At 44.5% G+C, this 18,258-nt stretch overlaps 1 protein-coding gene across 3 annotated transcripts in view; it reads right to left on the bottom strand.

Moving 5' to 3' along the window:
- The window catches only part of PIGG (phosphatidylinositol glycan anchor biosynthesis class G (EMM blood group)), a 990,222-nt gene that overhangs the window by 618,333 nt on the left and 353,631 nt on the right, over positions 1-18,258 (bottom strand). Inside the window, exon 9 of one of the 3 annotated variants that reach the window (XM_069236727.1) lies at positions 17,081-17,344. The exons of the other annotated variants lie outside the window; for them this stretch is intronic. Coding sequence (XP_069092828.1) covers positions 17,339-17,344 — 6 coding nt within the window. The 3' untranslated portion in view covers positions 17,081-17,338. Of the gene's footprint in view, positions 1-17,080; positions 17,345-18,258 lie in introns of those variants that run through there. 3 annotated transcript variants of the gene reach the window in all.

Genomic DNA, 18,258 nt, shown 5'->3' with positions numbered 1-18,258 from the left:
TCCGCCTCAACCTTCCAGGGAGGCATCTGTTGTTATGGTGAAGTCTGGTATTAATGGCAAAAACGTGAGGCCCTTGAAGATGTGAGGAGTGTGAGACTACCACTCCAAAGCTTGAACCATTCTTAGAGTTATTTTGATAAAGTCATCAGACGACCCTTCTGCCTTGATCCATTGATGTTGTAGCTCCTCTTGCAAAGGTCTCATCTTCAGGCGTGCTAAGGGGAAAAGATTTATTACAGAGGACATCATCCCTAGCAATGACTTGTACAGATGCACTGAAGCAGACTTTTTTCTGGAAATGGGGGAAGGTCAGTTAAGTCAATTTTTGCTGCCTTTCTAGGGAAAGAAATGGCTTGTCCTGTATGTTATCTAGGATGGAGCCTAGAAATGTTCTCTTTTGTAGTGAAAACATTAAGTCCCAATTTGTGAAACAGTGCAATACAATCCTCTGTCACCTTGGACGCTTCCAAAGGGTTTTGCCCTCTTAGCAGTCAGTTGTCTAGGTAGGGGAATACCTGTGACCGTGTTTCCTGAGGGAGGCTGCAACTGGGGCAAAGCATTTGGTGAAAATGAGGGGTGCTGATTTAAGGTGAAATGGAAGGACTTTGAACTGATAATAGTTGCCAGCCATGGTGAAGCAAAGGTATTTGCAATATTTTGGGGAGGGGGGGGGGGGGGGGGGGGGAGGTGAAAATGTGAAAATATGCATCCTGCAAATCGAGAGTCATCATACGATCGCCACGGTTCATAAGATGCAGGATGTCACAGTGACCATGCAGAACGATTGCTTTCTAAGAAATTTGTTGAGCTTTCTGAGGTCCAGAATGGGTCTTCACTCTCCTAATTTCTTTCTTTCAAGGAAAAAAAAAAAAGAGTAGAAGCCTGGGCCCTTCTGGTTGAATGGTACGTGCTTGATCACTCCCTTGGTGAGCATGATGAGGGCTTCTTTCAGCAATAAGTAAAGATTAAGGGTAGGGGAGGGAGTGTGGGTGAACCTTTTGGTGGCATGTTTGGTGGCCTCTGTATAAACTCTAGGGTATGACTACAGGTCACCAGATCTAGTACCACCTTGTCTATAGTAATTTCCCGCCATTGGTGAACATGGTTAGAGATGTTCGCACCCACTGGATGAGGTAAGGTGAGGGTAGCTGGCACCTGGTTGAGGTCATTAATTACAGGTGACATCCCTGGACTGGGTGGGCTGTTTACGTCATGCTGTGTGCTTTGTAAAGACGCTGATGGTGGCGGATGGCACGGTTGCTGTTGACAAGCAGGTTTATATTGGGGTTGAAAGGGCTGGCACTGATAGTAACGTTGGTGACCTCCTCTGTAGGTAGACAAACCTCTACTGCGTGCTCCTCGAAAGGGAAATTTATGGAACTGTAATGAGACCAATGATTTTACAATGTCTCTATCAGTTTTGATGGCAAGTAGGGTGTCATCAGTGTGTGTTGCCAAATAGTGCCTTACCACCATATGCCATGTCAAGGATTTTTTATTGTGCTTTTGGCCTAAAGGATGTCGACTTTAACCAGCCTTGCCTCCATAAGACAGCTGCTCCTTCCAATTGTCGGAAGCCAGTGGAAGTGATGTCCATAGCACAGTCTATTATTTCAGAGGATGTGGGCTCCCCTACTTGCAGTATTTTCTGTGCTTTCAACTTCCTGTCTTCAGGCACTAGATCAGGGCGCTGATATCTGACCATATCTGCCTATCGTAATAGCCAAAGGGGGATAAAGAATTTGCTGCAAGAATTGTAATGGCAGACAACCTGGAGAAGTGCTTCCGATGTTATCAATGTGACTGCTGACTCTGTCAGGTGGAGCAGAAATCAGGGCAAAAGTATTCTTTGAGTGTTGCTGTGCCACTTGCGAAACCACCAAATCTGCCTTGAGATGTCCTGTAAGGCAGAAGGGAGAATCCTCAGGGGCCTTATATTTTTTGTCGATGTGTGGAATCACTGCCGACACAGTTGCTGGAGTTCGCATCAGCTTGAGACCTTCTTCCCACGTGTGATCAATTATTGGGATAACCCGAATAGACTTTTGTGCCTGTTCCTTGAAGTTGTAAAGGAAGCAATCTGACTGCTTCATCACAACAGGCAAGTCAAACCTTGCTGCAGCTCTTTCCATCAAATTGTGGAAACTCCTAATGTCTTCAGGAGGAGAATGCGGGGGATGCAGTGCTGGAGGCGACGGAGTGGGTATGAGCTAGTAATCCCATTCATCATTGGGTGGGTGTATGTCCTGTATCTCACCCTCTTCCCTCTCATTGTCAGGTGAGGAAGGATCATCCCTTGGCAGCACTGCAACAGAAGAGGCCAGCGTCATTCTTGGCGTCACTGATGGAGGAATAGGCCTTGGCATCACAGAGACCACTGGCAGAGGAGGTGGATCCTGTAAGGGTTCTGGAAACCATCTACGGTAGTCCTGCAGCATAGCCTGTAGATCTTGCACCCACGAAAGAGGTACCTGCACTTCACCTTGTGTATGTGGATGTTCTGGATAGTCATAGTAGGGTGGATATCAGTGCGTGGCTTGCGGAGTGTAATAACATCCATAAAAGGAGTCCTCTCCTTCCCGATCGTCAGCCTCATGATATTTAACTTGTAGCTCAGATGGGCTGTGAGAGGGGCAAATGGGTCTTCATTTTCTGAATTTTCCAGATGATGTAAGGGGTGCTAGGAGGATATGGCAAAACTTTACTGGGGGAGGTGTCTTGAGACTTTAAGAAAGTCTTTGTAACTTTTACCAACATCGACGGGGTGGCCGACTATGTCAACAAGGGAATATAGGAATGTGTCAATGGTATGGTCACCGTCCACGGTGGTGGTATCGACGATGATGGTCTCGACGACAGGTGCCGTTGATGATGGTGGTGACGATGATGGTCTCATCGGCGGTGGTGTTGGATTCTTCATCAAAGAGGAAATCTTTGTTGATGGCAGTAATCATCGTCATCGTTGAAGGTCTTGTTGACAAGACAGTAGTTACTGTCACTGTTGTGGTCATCGAGGACGCTGTTGTCGAGGTGGAAAATCTTGTTTACGGTGTCTTTATGTGGATTTTTTAGCTCGTCAGCGGTCGAGAGGAAGTATCCAGACATCTTGAAGACTTCATACATGGAGTAGTAAGCTCAGAGGGAACCGTTTTTTAAAAGAATTTCAAAGCTTAGCGTACAGGCCAGTGTCTCTAGACCCAGTGCGAACAGCATAGGAGATAGAGGACACTTCTGTCTTGTACTCTTATTTAGCTGCCATTGCTCAGAAAAGACCTCACCTGTCCGAAGAGGAGATTGGAGTGTAGATATGTGCAAGTAGATCACACACAGCATCCTGGTAAATGTACAATGCATTGTTATTTCTCATGGATCTGAAAACAAGCCTCCTTTATAGAATGTATCTGTTGGCAGGTTTTGGGGACATGTCTGGTATGCTTGTTATTTGGGATAAATCATGGTTGTTCCCTCTGTGTGGGCCCAGATTAGTCAATTCCCTATCCTTTCTGGAAGGATCCATATGTTCAGAACCTGAAAACTTTAAATACCTAGTTGTCCAAACCTAGCATCCAGATGATACACTTAGGAGAGACAACTCGGATTAATGTCTTTCTGACAGCAGATGGTCGCTCCCATTTCGGACAAGCCTGCCACTGTCTCTATTAGGTAGGCCAGTAACAGTCAAAATGGTAATACTACCTAGACTGCTGTATTACTTTATGGTGTTACCCCGATTATACAAACTTCTTTGTTTGAGATATGTCTATCTTGTCAGCACTGATATGAGCTCAGGACAGGAAATGTGTTTCCATGGAAAAGGGCATGCATCCTTTGGACGAGGGTGGGTTAGGTGCACAAAACTTAGAAATTTACGTTTCAGTGGAGCAATTGGTCTGGCGGTCAAGGCAGGTGTCATTTTGGAATCCAAAAGAGTGTGTTTGGTAGCCATTACAGGTTCTGCAGATCTAATGCAGGTGCTGTTTCATAGAAGTGGACTGGGGGACTCGCGCCGGAGAGTGTTGTGCACAACCAGAAATTATTGGTCCAAAAATATTAGTAAGACAAGAGAAAACACTAACTGTGCCCCTTCATTTCGTGTTGCGTCACTGGCATCTCTGGTATTGGCCGATTCGTGAAGTGAGGTCTCGTGGGATTGCAGGAGAGTTGTGACACGAGTACGGTCCGTGTGGCTCAACCCACTGTCTCCATCACACGGCGGAGGTCTCTCGCCGCCCTGGACCGGGTTGGGTGTGCCCTTCAGCGGTCGGAGGGCTGGTTGGTGCGGGAGCTCCAAAAGGCATTGGATGCCTCAAAGTTTTCTGGGCGAAATACCGCAGGAGCACTGGTGCACCGCAGGAACCAGGTGAGCGCGCGGGCTTCCCCCACCCCACCAGACTCACTGGCGGCAGTACCCCAAAAACATTCCCAGGCAAGCGGTAGCAGCCCTCTGCGACACCCCTGCGGAAGTGGCCCGGAATGCGGGTGCAGCTTGCGGGGGGGGGGGGGGCGAGGGCCCCAGTCCTAGTTCTTGGATCTGGCTGAGGAGACCAAGGCCCAAGGCCCTGCCACTAAAGTTCAGCCTTAAAGCTCAAAGGCTTCTGATCCATCCCACCCCATCCAGCCTGCCCCCAGCGCCGCAAAGTACCATTGGAAGTGGGCGGCAGGGTGGAGGGGGCGACTCTGGGCCCCAGAAATCTCCAGAACGCTGTCTTTTGCCATCTTTTGTCCGCGGCCTCCCGCAGCTCCTGCAGAGTCTGCCCCAGCTCCAACCTTGCACAGCCCAACCTGGCCAGGTCCTGGACCACGCCTGCCAGGCCACGTGCAGCAGCCCCACACTGCAACAGCAGTGCAACCACAGAGCATGGAAGTGCGCGCAGAGGTGTGTAAAAGTGCTCAGTGTCCAGCAACAGCGAGCAGCGGAGCAGAAGCTTGGCCTGGACAACCGAGCCTACTGACGGTCCGCATTCCCAGCCACAAGCCTTAATCCACGACCGCAGCTCAACCCAATTGAACCTCACTGGGAACAGAAAGCTGTGAGAGGTGGCCCGGCAAAACCCCTAAGAGCCTTAGTATCGCCTTAGTATCGGAATCACTGCACCTGCTTTTCGGCGCCACAGGCTAGCAGTTCCTCACCTGCCCGCCTGTCGACAACGCCAGGAGAAAGCAAGCAACGTGGACACATGCCAGAATCACTAAGTTAGGTGATATTTATGTAAAGGGTAGGCTTTTTGTGTTCTAAACCCTGACAGCTGTGTTTGCCTAGCTGCAGGTCCGTTTTTAACACACAATACTTTCAATCAAAGAGAAGTGGTGGGAGGGTGCAGCCGAACCGCTGAAATCTGGTGTGCTATATACATTACTAAATCATGAGACACAACATAAAGCTGACAGTGATTTACAGGGTGTGGGCTCCCAAGTTTTATGCGCCTACAGCTGTGGAACATTTTAAAAGGTAAGTGAGCCTGTAGGCCTCACTCCGATGACACACGGTAAAAAGGAACTGTTCCCTACTACTGATCACTACACAGTATTCTGCCATGACAGCGCTTGTGCTGCTTTACTCTTGGCGAAGACAGTAGCCTTCCATCACTATAAAGGTAGCCCATGACCAACCCACCGGGTTCAACAAGACCACAATCCATGAGACAGGCTTATGTCATGGCGCACACTTGTGATCCCTGTTCGCCTACGTCAAAAAAATCAGTATTAGGGATCCAGACAACAGTACGGTTGGGCATCCAGGGCAGGGATACACACCTTTAACCTTGCAGAGGACTATTCCAACGCAACACCCACCTTGTGAACACCCCAACTCATATAGTTATACAAAGAACTTTTATGAAAAATGTATACTTTCTGATGGCTCAGTGGGTGTGTAGTAAGAAATCTGCTTGGTGTTCTCATCAAAGTGATACACACATTAGAAATGGGGTCTCTAGTTGGCAGTGGTTTGCACCCTGTCCAAGTAGGAACCCTCACTCTAGTCAGGATAAGGGAGCCAAAGAGATAAGATAACCCCTGCACACACCCCTGGTAGTTTGGCTCAAGCAGTTAGGCTTATCTCAAAGGCAATGTGTAAAGTATTTGTACACACACACGCAGTAACACAGTGACAACACCACAAAAGTACTCCACACCAATTTAGAAAAACAGCCAACATTTATCTGAGAAAAACAAGCCCAATGACAAAATTCCAACATACACAAGTAAAGATTTGAATGTTTAAAGTTAAAATTTTAGTATAGCACTTAGAAACAAGTAGCTCCAACTGGGGTTATCACAGCATCTTGAAGGAGTCGTTTCCAAGAGTCTGATGCCACCTGCGAGAAAGTGCGGGCCGGTCACGGAGCCGCACAGACCCCAGGTACAGTACCTTTCAAAATGATGAGGAAACAAAGATGTTCATGGAGTCGGGGAGATGAGGCATCACTGGAGCTGGTGCAGCGTTGGCTCCTTATTGCTACTGGGGAGGTGAGGTGTCAGTTCCCTCCTGCTAGTCAGGGGTGGTGAGGCATTGGTTCCTTACGGTTGCAGGGGAGGTGATGCGGCATCGGTAGGGAGGCGTCAGTTCCTTATGACCCAGTAGGGTCAATATACCCAGCAGGTCAAGATGCAAGGTGTCAACTTCACAACACGGTCCCACAGGTGTCGAAGGGGAGTCGGTGTCACAGGCATCTGTGACATGACACTCTGGACTCATGCTGTGGCAGGACTTCGGAGAAGCTGCAGTGGCATCAGACCTGCAGCATCAGTCGCTGCACTCAGTAGGGACCACAGCTCTGATGCAGGCAGGGGCATTAAAATCGGCCAGCAGTGCTGGTTCCAAAGGCACTCTGGAGTTTATGTACTTGGCTTCTTCTTGCACCAAACTCACTCCCAAGGGCAGAGGAACTGGATTTGGCACCACTCAGCAAGTCAGGATCTTAGCAAGAGAGCCCAGGTGCTGTCAGATGAAGTCTTTGATGTCCCTGAGACTTTTTAACAAGAGGCACGCTCAGTTCAAGCCCTTGGAGAATCTTTTGAAGTAGGATATAGGAAGCCAAGTCCAGTCCTTTCACTCCCAGTAGCAGGCCAGCACAGCAAAGCAACAGGCAGAGTGGCAGTCCCTCTTAGAGCATCCAGCTCTTCCAAGCGGAATGACCTTAGTCCAGAGGGATTCTAACTTTGTGGGGTCAGGGGTCCAGTACTTATACCTATTTCCGCCTTTGAAATAAACAAACTTCAAAGAAAAGTCTTTGTAGTGCATAAGACCCTGCCTTTCCTGCCCTGGCCCTAGACACATTCCAGAGGGTTGGAGGCTGCTTTGTGTAAGGACAGGCACAGCCCTATTCAGGTGCAAGTGTCAGTTCCTTCCAGTACTCTGGCTCAGGAAGACCCATCAGGCTATGCACGGCATACCTCAGCTTCCTTTGTGTGACTGTCTTGAGTGAATTCACAAACAGCCCAACTGTCATCCTGACCCAGATGTGTAGTCCAGACAGGCAGAGGCACAGAATGGTTTAGCAAGAAAATGCCCACTTTTTAAAAGTGTCATTTTCAAGCCTACAATATAAAAAAAAACTTCACCAAAAGTTGTATTTTGAAATTGTGAGTTCTGAGACCTCAAACTCCAGTTTTCCATTCACTGGAGATCAAGCCTGTAAAGAAAGACTGATCACTTTAACATGAAGGGACCAACGGTGGAGTACATCGAGGAGGTAAAGGGTAGCTGCTTATAAATCATCAGGGAACCCTGATTTAACCAATTGGACAAAAGAAGAGATCTTGTTTAGCTCAGTGAGAGTGAAACTAGCCCATGAGAAAGAAGAATCGTGAACTGGGGTATTAACACCCGAGTAAGGTGACTCAGATTACAAGATCTTGACCAGTAGAAATAAGCTGAATCTTTCAGAGAAAAAAAATGCAATCTTGTCACAAAGCTTTTGAGAATGTCGTAAGACAGAGATGGAGCATGCAGACCTACAAAAGGTGATAATAGTACATTTTATTGCATGGTTAATTATAAACCATTACAATTTTGATAAAAACACAGACAAAATAAAAACTATGTAACGGGTGGAAACACAGGTGTTTAACCTGGCAGGAAAGCCAATGTACAAAGGAGATGAGTCCACCAACTTAGTGCAGAAGAATTAAAAATAAACACCGCAAGGCAGCAAGGGCAATATCAGTGCTTTGTATGCATTTAAAACTTTAAAACAAACCAAGTTAAAATAATAATTAATAAGAGAAAAGTATATAACAGTAAAGTGCTAGTGCAGGGACAGGGTGATAGCAGCAAAATTTCACAGTCAGACCTAAAACATTCGACCGGGCGGGGGCAGGAGAATAGCAACAATTTTTCACAGCCACATCTGCGGCATTCCATTGATGGCCTGTTCACTGTTAAAGTGTGGCACAATGGTTAGAGCAGCAGACCCTGATGCAGAGATCTGGCCCAGGACCAGGGTTCAATTCCCACCTCGGCGGGTCTTGGGCTCAATTCCCTTGGACCAGATAATTCTTGCCTCGGTGCCTCATCTAATTAATGGGTCCCACTCTGTAACTCTGGGCAATAGCTTACTTAATCTGGACAACAGCACCCTCAAAGCACTTGGATGCCTGGCTTCACCCTGGGCCTGTCCAGGAGTGGGTGCCTCACAAGGAAAAGGCAGGAGGGGTTCCACAGCGGTATGCGTACAGCGCCTTGAGACCCTAACGGGTGAGTAGTGCGCTATACAAGTGCGAAGTGCAACGGGAAGCAAAGTACACTTAACACCCACTGTAAAAACAAAAAACTAAATACAGGGGGGTGCAGTGGTGGGGAAGGGCCCATACGTTCATTTAATGGATTTGAGAGTAATCGGATTAGAGTTACACTCTCACAGTATCCGGTGGCAAGAGTTTCATAAGAACACGTTATGATGATTAAACAATAGACTCTTCAAGGGCCAGGACAACAATTACTCTTTCAACCGATAAATCGACTTTTGAATTCAGGTATCAGCTAGGGGTCCATTGTCAGTAAGGGACCAGGCCCACTCGGCAAAACCCTTGAGCTGCCAAGTTTATTGACAGCTAAAACAAACTTGGCCAACAGGATGTTTAGGGTGGTGTTACCTGGGTTAAGGGAGGCAATAATAGCCCACCCACATGACCAGACACCCCGTTAATTCCATTCTCACTCCAAAAGGGATTTGCGTTCCTCTAGAAGGGCTGGGCAGAGGCAGACAAGGTGCTATCTGGCAAGATGTTTTAAAAAAGGCTATTGCTTGAGCCAGGAATCTTGCATTCTGGAGTTTAGAGTAGGTACAAGTCAGGCAGAATGAAGGGGACTCTGGCGGGAAAGTATTGAGTACTGAGTTATATGAACAGAGGTGGACACATTTTTTTAATGCAGTGCTTGTACGCGGTTTTACTCAGGTTAGAAGCCCAGAGTTTTTCTCATTCACAGAGCATGGGCAGTCCACGAGGTACAGGTGGTACAGTTGCCAAGAACCACCAATGTTATTCTCGTCCTATAGTAGTGCCTCTAAACAGCCACCCCTGAAAGTCCAGAGTTTGTGGCACAGATTTACAAAGGGACCAGCTCTGGGGGCCCACTGATAATAGAGGCACAGTTCCAACCTGATCTGGGCAGCAGAAGAGGATATCGGCAAGAGGAGGACATATTTATATATCCTGGTAACAAGTCTATTCAGAGGTTTTCAATCTTTTCCCAGTAGTATTTCTACCACAGGACAATGATACAAAAGGTATTTAAGATGACAAATGCTGCTTTAGTTGATTGTCAGTATAAAGTATAAGTTTAAAGAGGGATTCTGATTTACTCTTTTTCAGTACTTTATTTTAAGTGAGTCCTACTTATTTGTAAGCCAGCAAATTGATTTCTTTAGAGGAATCAAACCATCCAAGCACATTGTCTAACTGTCTTAAGGAATCAGAGAGCCATCAGAACAATCTCTTGTACAAACATACTTTTTGCATTTAAGAGGGGCTTCAACGTCAAATATCTCTTACAGGGAAGAGTTAAGAAGACCTTGGAAAACAAACTACTTTGTAGTTCCAATACAGTAAGTGGTCGAAAGACAGACTTAATTAAGACACGATTACCATGCTTTCATTCGTGATGACAGAGGAAAATATTCTTAGAGAGACAACAAAATGAATGAGTCAACAATGGAGACAGTCATACTATTACAATGTATACATTCACAAAATATAATGGTAGCCCACTCTCAGTTCAAGCAGTTCAGCTTTGAAAAAATAATCCTGTTATCTGGAGAAACATCCAAAACCAAGGCTGAAGCAGAGACTACATTAAGCCAGGAATCTGGCATAAAAAAAATCCCAGATTCAATGAGTTGAAGTTCAAAAAGCTCTTCCTGATGTGTGGACAACGAGCGGACCTTGAGTAAAGGAGCCTGCTAGCAACTAAAGTGGATACTTAATTGCAGAACTGAAAAGTAAAAAAATCAAATAACTTCTTTACTTCTGTGAAAGACAGGTTCCCATCTTTTGCCTTAAGACTGCTGTAAGTGCCCTAGATTACAGCATTAACAACCGTAGTCCCAGAAATCCCCTATGCCTTTTGACCTTTTAGTAGAACATTTGTTTAAGACTGTGGAAGGTTAATTCGGACCTGTTAGTCCTAAAACACTACAGCTGACTGCCAACTTCCTGCACTCCACGTGGTGTGTTCATGTTTATTTATTAATTTGCTTGCTTCAGCTAGTCCCTTGGTAAATGTAGCTTCCAATAGTCTCTTCTTCCCTACTTGTCCATGTTGCCAGTGCAATTGTTGTTCCCCTTAATGTTACTTTGAATACATCCCAGTTTGCTGCAAAAGAAGTGCCCAGACTCCAATTATTTGTAAAGTAGTGACATGTCTCTTGGGACAACTTAGCCTCATGGACCAGGTTTCTGAGCAGGTCATTTAGTAGTCTCTATAACCTTGATTTACCTACTTTCCACTCCAGACCATGCACCTTACATGGCCTAGTCTGAAATAGACTTTTCAAACAGGTCACCTTGTTTAAATTGATTTATACGCATCTGACAATCAACAACCAATGCCTGAACTGCAAAATCACATGTACAACGCTTTCACACTATGATTGTTGTACGAGAAACGGTGTAGTTCCACGTCCCACACTATTTTTTTAAATCCTGCCAAAATCAGATTTTCCCTGCTAGCTTGAATTATCGCAAGATATTGCTCCTGGGTTGACTTAATGCATATATTTTCACACAAGTTATATTATCTGTCTGTAGAGCCTATGTGATTGAGAGAATTCCGTAAACCCTTCCCCCGGATCCCATTTAATTCTGACACCCTATTGCTTGGAAATCATGTTCATTCCGTGCCTTCTTGGGACCCATTGAAACCCAGAATTGTAATAAATATGACTTCTGTCTCATTCTAAATTGATCTAATTTTAGGAGGTGAGTCTTCTGAAGGAAAACAATATTTGGATTCCGATACTGAATATAGCTCTCTACTCAGTTCCTTTCTTTGACCAGGCCCTTCATGCTAAGAGATAGTCATTTATATGTCTTCTCATGACATATGTGCTCCTTTCTATTCTTGCATTACTATTTATCCTAATGCCGGACACTTGAGTACGCAATCTATTGGCAAAAAACTCCAAACCTAACTACTTCAAAATAAGACTTGAACAGAGATGTGAACAGCTATCTTTACCCAGGATACTAGACATTACCCCCGCAGTCATGCATCTGTCCATAACTGCCTCTTGAACAGGTTGTAATTGTGAACTTGTGTGTTGCTGGAATGTTCAAATCTTTTGTAATGTCAGTTTTGGAGCGGTTATGATAACACTTCACTAAAGAAACATACACTATACACCCCACCTAGTTGCCTACCTCTATTCCAGCCAACCCACATCTCTACCTGACGCAGTCCCAATCCATCGTTCAGAAGGGCTATGCAATATGCTTAAAAGGAACATAGGCCACGCTGTGTTAGGGAACAGTGATCCACTATTTTGTGGATTGAAGTTAAAAAAAAAACACTTTGATTTCATTAACACACCAGTCACAAAATAAGCACTGAATGCATAAGCTGACATTTAAAAAGATGGCAGAGCTCTATACAATGTTTCTATTGGAAAAAACAATTTAAGGCAATAGGGTGAGGTTGGTGCTCAAGGTAAAAAAAAATGTGCATATACAAGGAGCGCAATCAACATGGGATAGTATAGCATATCAAGGTTCCTTAATTTGAATTTCTTAGACAGACCATTTTTCTGTAATGCTTTTTTATTTTTTAACAAAAACGTATTTTAAATTCTAGAGTGTACTATTGAGTGCAGTGTTGTTAAGTGGGCTGTTATACAGTATAGTGGAGGACAGTGTAATCAAGTTAGTGTCTTATAGTGTAGTGTCAGATAGTGTAATGTCGGAGAAAGGAGCGGCGTAGAGTGAAAAAGCATAGAGTAAAGTGGTGTAAAGCGGAGTGGCGTAGAATAGAAGAGCATAGAGTGGAGAGTTGTGAAAAAGAGTGGCACAGAGTGAATTGGCCTATAGTTGAGTGGTGTATACTGGAGTGGTGTAGAGTAAATGGCCACAAAGTGCAGTGGCATAAAGTGTCGTAGAGTGGAATTGTGTAAAAGGGAATAGCATAGAGTGGCGAACAATGGAGTTGCATAGATTGGAGTGGCATACATTAGAGTGGCATGAAGGGGCAGAGTAGACTAGTGTACAGTGGAGTGGGGTAGTGTCAAGTAGCGTAGAGTGGAACAGTGGAGTAGTGTACAGTGGATTAGCATACAGTGGAGTGGTGTAGTGACATTGAGTGCAATAGCGTAGAGTGGAGTGTTATGAATCAGAGTTGCATTGAGCAAGGGGTGTGGAGTGGCTTAAATTGGAGTGGCTTAAATTGGAGTGGCATAAAGTGGGGTGGCGTAGACTGGAATGCCATACAGTGGAATGGTGTGGAGTGAAATACTGTACAGTGGAGTGGCGCACAGTACAACAGCGTAGAGTGCAGTCGCATAGGCTGGAGTGGCATAGAGTGGTTTACCATGTCATAAAATACAGTGGTTTGGCGTATAGTTGAGTGGCTTAGTTTGCAGTTTAGTAGAGTACAGGGTCGTACAGTAGAGTGGACTGTCAGAGAGAAATACTGTAGAGTGGTGTGACATACAGTAGAGCAGAGGAGAGTATCAGACAGCATAGTGTTGTAGAGTGCAGTGTCAGAGTGTAGAGTCGTAGAATGGAGTGGCATATCGTCCAGTGGATAAAGTGTCAGAGTGGAGTGACGTGTTTTATAGTAGAGTGGAGAGAAATAGCGTAGAGTTGAGTAAACTTTCATAAATCGAAGTGACATCTGCTATAGTACAGTAGAGTGGTGCATCATAAGTGTAAGAAAACACCATAGAGTGAAGTACAGTGTTTTACAATGGAGTGTAGGGGCATAGCTTGGAGTAGAGCGTTATAAAGTGCATTAGAGTGGAGTACAGAGTGGTATAGTGGCACAGAGTGTAGTACAGTTTTGTAGAATAGAGTTGCACAGAGTAGAGAGGTGTAGAGTAGGTATAGAGTGTTCTACAGTGGCATTGAGTGAGGTAAAATGTTGTGCAGTGGAGTAGAGGGGAGTCCAGTGCAGCAGCATAACAAAGTGGAATAGTGTGCTGTGGTGGAGAGTAGCACAGCACAGAGTGGAGTAAAGTTTTGTAGAATGGCGAGGTGTGTCATTCAGTGGAGTGATATGGTGTGTTAAAGAGTGTCGAAAAGTGTCATGGAGTGTCACAGAGTGGATTACAGTGTGAAGAGTGTGGTAAAGTGGAATGGCACAGACTGTTGTAGAATTCAGTGGCATAAAGTACTGTACGTTGGAGTAGCAGAGTGCAGTAGTGGGGATTAGGGTCTCAGAGTATAGTACAGTAAAGTGCGGTGCAGCGGCATAGAGGGAGCAGCGCAGTGGCATGGACTGGCATAGAGGGTCATACAGTAGCATAGAATGAAAGCAGAGTGCAACAGACTCACACGAGTACATTGTTGTACAGGGGAGTGCAGTGATATACAGTGGAGTATAGCGTGATAGCGTAAATGGGAGTGGAGTATAGTGTGTTAGTGTGGAGGGGCGTAGACTACAGTAGAGTGGTTTACAGTGTGGTTGAGTGGAGTACAGTGGAGTTAGGTAGAACATAGTGGCGTACCTTAGAAAAGCGTACAATGGAGTGACTTAAAGTGGAGTTACATACAACGGAATAGCTTACAGTAGAGTGGTGTACACTTGTGTGGTGCAAAGTGGAGTGGAGTTGACTGGAGTGACATGGGGGGGGGCAAAGAGTGGAACAGCGTACAGTAGAGTGATGTGGAGTGCCGTACAGTGGAGTAGAGTGGGGTATGGTAGAGTGGAGTGGCATTCAATGGAATAGCAAAGTAGAGTGGTACATAGTGGAGTAGTGTAGAGTGGTGTACAGTGGAGTGGCATATACTGGAGTGGCACAGAGTGCAACAGAAGAATGGAGTGGCGTAGAAAGGAACAGAGTGTAGTGGAGTAGCGGAGTGTGGAGTTACATAACGTGGAATGGCATACAGTGTAGTTGGCTGGAGAGGCATAGAGTGGAATGGCGTAAAGTGGAGTGCCACAGACTGGAATGGTGTAGAGGGGCAGAGAGTGGAATAGCGCACACTGGAACGGTGCAACAAAATGGAGTAGAGTGGAGTAAAGTGGGGTTGCAAAAAGTGGAATAGCACAGTGTGGAGTGGCAAAGTATGTGCAACTAGTAAAGTACCACTGAACCTGCTGCACCATTCAAATGATGCCTCTTAACTGCAAGGTAACCACAATTGTGACTGTCTGTTTAGTAGTAGAATATAGCAATATTTGGAGCCATGATAACTTTTGTCCTTGGTGCCACTGCACCTGCTGCACCATTCAAATCATGAATTTAATGCCTGCAAGATAGCTGCATTTGTGACTGCCAGTTTAGAAGTAAAATTTAACAATAATTTGTGTTTAGTAGAGTTCCTAGAGCGTTTGACTCCGGTGCCACCGTACCTGCTGCACCATTTAAATCATGACCTTATTGCCCGTAAAGTAAGTTCTCTTGTGAATGCCTGTTTATTAGTAAAATATAGCAACATTTGGTGTTTAGAGGAGTTATGACAACTTTTGGTCCCATTGCCACTGCACCTGCTGCACCATTCAAATCATGACTCTACTGCCTGCAAGATAACTGCACATGTGACTGCCAGTTTAGTTGTGAAATATAGGAATAAGAGTTTTATGGGCACCTAGAACTTTTGTTCCCACTGCCACTACACCTGCTGCACCACTGAAATCATGACCTTAGTGCCTGAAAGGTAACTGCGCTTGTGACTGCCTGTTTAGTAGTAAAATATTGCAATATTTGGTGTTTAGATGAACTATGACATCTTTTGGCCTCGGTGCCACTGCACGTTCTGCACCATTCAAATCATGACCCTAGTGCCTGCTAGATAACTGTACCTGTGACTGCTGGTTTAATTTTAAACATAGCAATAGTAAGTGTTTAGTGGTATGCCTAGATTGTTCTGGTGCCACTGCTCCTGCTGCACCATTGAAATCATGACCCTAGTGCCTGCTAGATAACTGCACTTGTGTCAGCCTGTTTTGTAGTAAAGATTAGCTACAATCTGTGTTTAGAGGGGTTCTGACACCCAGTGGCCCTGGTGCCACTGCACCTGTAGCACCATTCAAATCATGACCCTAATACTTGCAAACTTCACTTGTTTAGTAGTATAATATTGGAATTTATGGTGTTTAGAGGAGGTCTGACAACTTTTGGCCCTGGTGCCACCGCACCTGCTGCACCATTCAAATCATGACGCTAGTGCCTGCAAGATAACTACACTTGTGACTGCCTGTTAATAAGTTACTGAGAGAATAACAATTCAAAATAGAACGTTGCCCAATTATGCAAATTTCTTGTCTTTCAAAATGAGTGAGTGGTAATTTAGGAAACAAACACACAAATAATTGTAATATTTATAACTGTTACTCATCAGAAATGCAATTTTTAAGTAATAAAAACAGAAAATAATGAGCCCACTCTGCTGCTTGCTTTACATCTGCACTAAATACTCCTTTTCAAACACTTAACAAGTAGCCAATGACCAAAAACCAGAAGGTGTACTTCGGCCACACGCCACAAGATGGTGAAAGCAGAACAGAAGAGCAGGAAGTGACCTACTAGCCAATAAAAAGCAAGTAAATTCAAGCGACGTTTAAATGACCAAAGGTAGATTCAGACGAAGTAGCAGCGGTTTCCAAGTCCCTTTAAAGACATTTTTTGTAACTTTTTTTTTTTTATGGTAGCGCCCCTTCCTTGCTGGGATCTCAGGCAGAAGTTCTTACTGATTGAGAAAAAAAAATAAGCAAAAAGGACAGATCTTCAGCTGCTTACCATCTTAAGCATATCCACTGATAGGGTGACCAGACGTCCCGGATTTCCCCGGACAGTCCCAGTTTTCAGAGGACTGTCCCGGTGTCCTGTCACTTCTCTTAATTTTAAATAAATGTCCTGGTTTTTGTGACAAAGGTCAGATTATTAAATAAATGTCCCGGTTTTTAGGATAAAAGTTAGATCATCTGGGGAAGGATAAGTTAAAGACGACGACAAAGTATGAAATAATTAAAGTAATTTATCTGTTACTGTCAGGCAACACAGTCCCCTGTCTGCTCCCAGCAGAGAGAGGGAGTGGAGAGCAGAGAGAGACTGGTGGGGAGCGGGTTGGAGGTGCAGGGTGGGTGGTCAAGCCATAGCTAATTATATGTATGTAGTCTTGTAAACGTGTGTGTGTGTGTGTGTGTGTGTGTGTGTGTGTGTGTGTGTGTGTACACACACACACACACACACATGTATAGGCACACATTCACAAAGCCACGCAAAAAAAAAAAAACGGAACCACTCAGATATAAAAGCGAGAGTAAAGTCTTTAGTACTTCTATATCTGACCTGTCCCGGTTTTTGCTCCTCAAAATCTGGTCTCCCTACCACTGATCCAACTCAGACATGCATTAAATAATGTGCCGTCTTCAAACAAGCCAAATACGGACGATTCCGACAGAAACAAAAACAAACAAAGTAAATGAGGTGGGCTATCATTTTATTGAGAGCTATTGAAAACAGAAAATGCCCGGGGCGAGGGAGCTGCAAGGAAGAGAACTAACAGAAAATCTCAGGGAGGCAACATGAGTCTGCAGTTTACAACAAACACAAATGTCCATCTCAAGTGAGTTTAGAAACATAGCATATTGTTTCAAAGAAAAAAAAGGTCCCGCATTTCTTTCATCCTTTTGTGTCCCCCGCATCTCTACCTTTACCAGCTTTGTACGCTTTCAGTAATGTCATAACTGTGAAAAAGGAATAATTTATGGTAAATAATACTAGTCTCAATTGAAATGTGCTTGTTATTACAATAAGTAATGAAGACGCTGTTGCCTCCAAGACAGTATTTAAATGCAACACATCACAAGATTAAAATGTGTTCAAACACTTAAATAAATGATGCATATATTCACCGAAATACCTGAATATGCATACCTAAGACTTTACACTCTGGACATTCAAATACTGACTAACATGAAAACTGTTCTAATATATTTAAACAGTTGTACTGTTGTACTGCCAATGAGTGATAGACAAACAATACAAGGCAGGTCATGTACCACTTTTTCACATGAGGAACATATACTTAAGCTTCTCTTAAATTAATTGGCCATAAAATGCCCATCTTGAAAATCAGTTAGAAGTGGCGCACTTCAGCCTCCAAATCTGCTGTTAAGGAAAACTGTTTATGTCCTATTGTTTAAGTCTGACAAATTTAGGGGGTATATGTTTCCATCAGGTATCCTCTACGTGGCCTGAATATTCCTTCACCCCACTGGCACATGGTGATTAAGTTGACCCATCCCTATTACACATGCAGAGGCTTCTGCTTTATTTGTGTCTCCCAAGACTGGTTGTTTGCAAATGAACGCACAGGTATTTTTAATGCCTGACAACACCAAAAAGAAAGTCATTTATACACCACCAGTAATTTACTTGAGGCTGCCTACTGAAAAAAAAAAACGTTCCATTACCCTTCGTGGTATATGTTATTAAATGCGGTTGAGTTGCACATCTGTTCAGTGGGTTCTAATTACTTGTCCTCCTGTGGAGGTACGTTTAAGTACCAGTAACAGATCAGCAGTTGAAGAATAATGGAGGCAAGAGCCAATCCTGTTTGAGGCTGTTGGCCAATCTTACTGTTTTAGGAAATCGATTG

Source organism: Pleurodeles waltl, chromosome 1_2, assembly GCF_031143425.1.
Source record: "Pleurodeles waltl isolate 20211129_DDA chromosome 1_2, aPleWal1.hap1.20221129, whole genome shotgun sequence".
NCBI classification, from domain to species: domain Eukaryota; kingdom Metazoa; phylum Chordata; class Amphibia; order Caudata; family Salamandridae; genus Pleurodeles; species Pleurodeles waltl.
Note: the sequence above shows the minus strand (reverse complement) of the source record. Positions and strands in the feature narration are given on the sequence as shown.